The sequence below is a fragment of the Gobio gobio genome (genome assembly GCF_949357685.1).
Source record: "Gobio gobio genome assembly, chromosome: 1".
Lineage (NCBI taxonomy): Eukaryota > Metazoa > Chordata > Actinopteri > Cypriniformes > Gobionidae > Gobio > Gobio gobio.
The window spans coordinates 2,196,737-2,200,349 of record NC_137097.1 but is presented as its reverse complement, the minus strand read 5'-3'; the positions used below and the strand labels follow the sequence as shown (position 1 = coordinate 2,200,349).

The 3,613-nt window shown below is 35.0% G+C and overlaps 1 protein-coding gene across 1 annotated transcript in view; it reads left to right on the top strand.

Annotated features, from left to right (window-relative positions):
* Positions 1 to 225: 225 nt before the first annotated feature.
* LOC307136036 (uncharacterized protein) overlaps positions 226 to 3,613 on the top strand; it is a gene marked incomplete at its 3' end in the record, with an annotated part of 45,746 nt that continues 42,358 nt past the window's right edge. The window contains exons 1-2 of the mRNA XM_079832782.1: positions 226 to 408; positions 1,056 to 1,203. Coding sequence (XP_079688908.1) covers positions 1,119 to 1,203 — 85 coding nt within the window. The 5' untranslated portion in view covers positions 226 to 408; positions 1,056 to 1,118. The remainder of the gene's footprint in view (positions 409 to 1,055; positions 1,204 to 3,613) is intronic.

The following is a 3,613-nucleotide window of genomic DNA, read 5'->3' as shown; positions in this document are numbered from 1 at the left end:
CGTATTATTAATTTACAATTGTGATATTAAATGCATTTCACCAATTCATTCAACTCTGAATTTTTAAATAGATTTTTTCTAAGTAAATTTAAGTGATTTTAGACGCAGCAGTGAACAGGACTTTTATTTTGGTGTTGCGGTGTGACGTCATAAGGCAGCGCCGCGCTCCTGCATGTGATTCTGCTGAAGAGAGGTTTGTGCTTTAGGGGTTCAGAGCGAAGCAGAATCCATTATATATTATTAAGTGTAACACTGCATTGCTTCATCTAACATTTATCAGCATTGTGTGAGTAAAGTAACAGAATAAACTCACGAGTAACAGAAGGAGCGGCTTACCGGAGCTTTAGACGCTCCGAGTCAATTGAACCGATTGATTCACAACAAATGATTTGCCTGACTAATATAAGGGTCTGTATAATTTGCTTTGTTTTGTTAATTTGTTGTGTTAGTTTTGAGTGTTTTTGTCCATCACTCTGAATGAATAGAGATGTAATTGTATAATAGAATTCATGATTAATTGAATTAATTCATGATAGAATTCAATAATATATTATTTAACAGACACTTAAATGTAAGGCATAGTTCAGTAATACTCTAAAGCTGAGCATCGGAATTCAACAACAGTCCAACTAATATTAATAATAATAACAAATTAATAATAATACTTCAACCCCTGTCTGTATAAGTACAGTGTAAGCTAGCCGTACTCAAAGCTTGTGAGTTAGTCCCAGAGCCCTACAGGCAGCAGTTTCATATGTTGAAAATCGCCTGAGACGAGGGACTTATTTTCTGTAGATGGTTTACTTCTAACAAATTAATAATAATAACAACAACTAATTCAACTTTTTTGTTTATTTTTATTTAAATCGTTATGTTTCAATGCATACTTACAAAATGTGTCAAGAAATTCAGTAAATTCTGCTGTTGAATTCTGTCATTTTGTAATTTAAAAAAATATATAAATAAAAACTATCACTCTCTTGCCAGTGCACTGAACTACTGAACTAGGAGATATTTTGGATTTATTTTTCTTTCTGTTAATTATTCTTAAACAGGACAAACACACAGAAAAACTCCTGGAGAAGCGACTGAGATCCTTGTGACACACTATTATAAAGATGGAGTTTATTAAAGAGGAGAGAGAAGACCTGAAGATTGAAGAAGTATTCAGTTTGAAACATGAAGAAACTGAGGAACACACAGGTTGGTCTCATTCTTAAAGCTGAATTATGGCCTAATATTTTGTTGGTCCCCATTTTGCTGTCATCGAGGCATGGACTCCAATAGACCCCTGAAGGTGTGTTGTGGTATCTGGCACCAAGATGTTAGCAGCAGATCCTTTAAGCAGGGCTCGACATTAAGCTTGTTCACGTGCTTGTCCTTTGGACAAGTAAATCTGTCATTCACTTGTCCGAGTAAAAAATCTGCTGGTCCAGAATTTTTTTTATTTTTTGTGTTGTAAATATAATTTATTCGGAAGCAATATTCTCACCAGTGTTCAATCAGATTTGACATATTTAAATGTGATATTTTTACCTTTTATAAAGGGCATTTTCCCCCTAATCTTATTAGATATAGGCTATGCTTCAGCTTTCATTTTATCTTCTTAAATTTGATCTATATATTAAATTAGAATAAGACACTATAGGGCTGTTACCATTCAAATTAAATAATTTTGCATTGAAAAATTACAACTGCATTAAATAATGTTATGAGATTGTTTAAAATATTTTTTTCATATACAAATAAGAAAAGTTGGAAAGAAGGTTTCAACATGAAACTAAAACGCCAGTAGGTGGTGGTAGGTGAACGTCTGAATGAGCGAGTCACTGAGTCGATTCATTCAAACAGCTGATTCATTCAGGAATGAGGCAGTCGTTTACCAATAGTTTATTGAATCTTTTATTCAACCGATTAATTCAAAACGCTGAATCATTCACTAACACTCTGTTGCGGTGATACGCGTTTTGCTGTGATCTTGTTTGGAACTATTTTCGCTGCTGAAATGGAACAAAAACAACGTCAGTTCATTATATATTATTCAGTCCCTCCAGAAAAACGCGATTATGCGATCGCATGATTTAACGCATTATCAGCCAAAGTCCGCATATTTATGCGGGGGCCGCATTTTTTCAAATACGCCGCACTTTAGCCGCATAAATTGCCTATTTCCGCGTGCAAAATATGCGGGGCTAGCATGATTTCATAATCCCCGCATTTTCGTTGCAAAAAAAGTCATATATATATTAGCAGAAAGTTGAAAAATGTTTGTTTACTTCACACAAGAGCCACCATTTCCCCCTATTGCCATGGGAACGTTTTGAAGTGACGTAATTACCCGACGTGAACGTCATCGAAAAGCTACAAACCCCGCGGAGAAACATAGATATCGGTGAAACCATGATGAAGCACAAACTCCCATTTGCTAACAAAAATAACAGCAAAAGACCTCGCAAAGCAGTTTCCCGGTGTGATGACCGATTTCAAAACACAGCATCATGAAGCTTTGAAGCGTTATGAATCAATGAGTCGACTCAGCGGCTCGGATCGCCAAAGTCACGTTTTTTAGCAGTTTGACACGCGATCCGAATCATGAATCGACTCACTGATTCATAGCATCATGATGCTGTGTTTTGAAATCGGTCATCACTATATAAGTCGTTATTTAGTTTTTTTTTGCGCACAATAACTATTATCGTCGCTTCATAAAGTTATTGTAAAACCACTGTAGTGAGATGGATTTTGTAACTACGTCTTTAGTGCCTTTTATGGTTCTTGAGAGTGTACATTGTGCCAATGGAGGCCTTTCTGAGCCATCGGAATTCAACTAAAATATCTTAATTTGTGTTCCGAAGATGAACGGAGGTCTTACGGGTGTCCAACGACATGAGGGGAAGTCATTAATGACAGAATTTTAATTTTTGGATGAACTAACCCTTTAAGAGATTGCACTTTGTGCATTGGAAGCACTCAAATGTCTGTTTTGTAAAGCTAGCTCTGTAAAACAGGAAGTTATTTATTCATTTTTCAAGTTGTAGCATATTCCTTTTGTAAAGCTACAGAACTTGTTTGACTCAATGTTTTGTAAATTTGAGCCATTATTAAGGTCTTCAATTAAACAAGATGAGAACTTAAATATTCCCAGCACTTTCTGTGATGTAGTGCTTTTTTTCTCTTTTTCATCAAACCGCAGTTTTTGCAAGTTCCCGCAATTTCATCGCATAAAATTGCATAAATATCCCGCATTTTTCATTGCATTTTTTAAGAAAACATGCCGCATAATCAAGGATTTTTGCCTGCAACAATTACAAAAAAAAGCTGCATTTTTCTGGAAGGACTGATTATTATCCACTATTGATTGCCACTTACAGGTGCCGGTCATATAATTAGAATATCATCAAAAGGTTGATATATTTCACTAATTCCATTCAAAAAGTGAAACTTGTATATTATATTCATTCATTACACACAGACTGATATATTTCAAATGTTTATTTCTTTTCATTTTGATGATTATAACCGACAACTAAGGAAAATCCCAAATTCAGTATCTCAGAAAATTAGAATATTGTGAAAAGGTTGAATATTGAAGACACCTGGTGCCACACTCTAA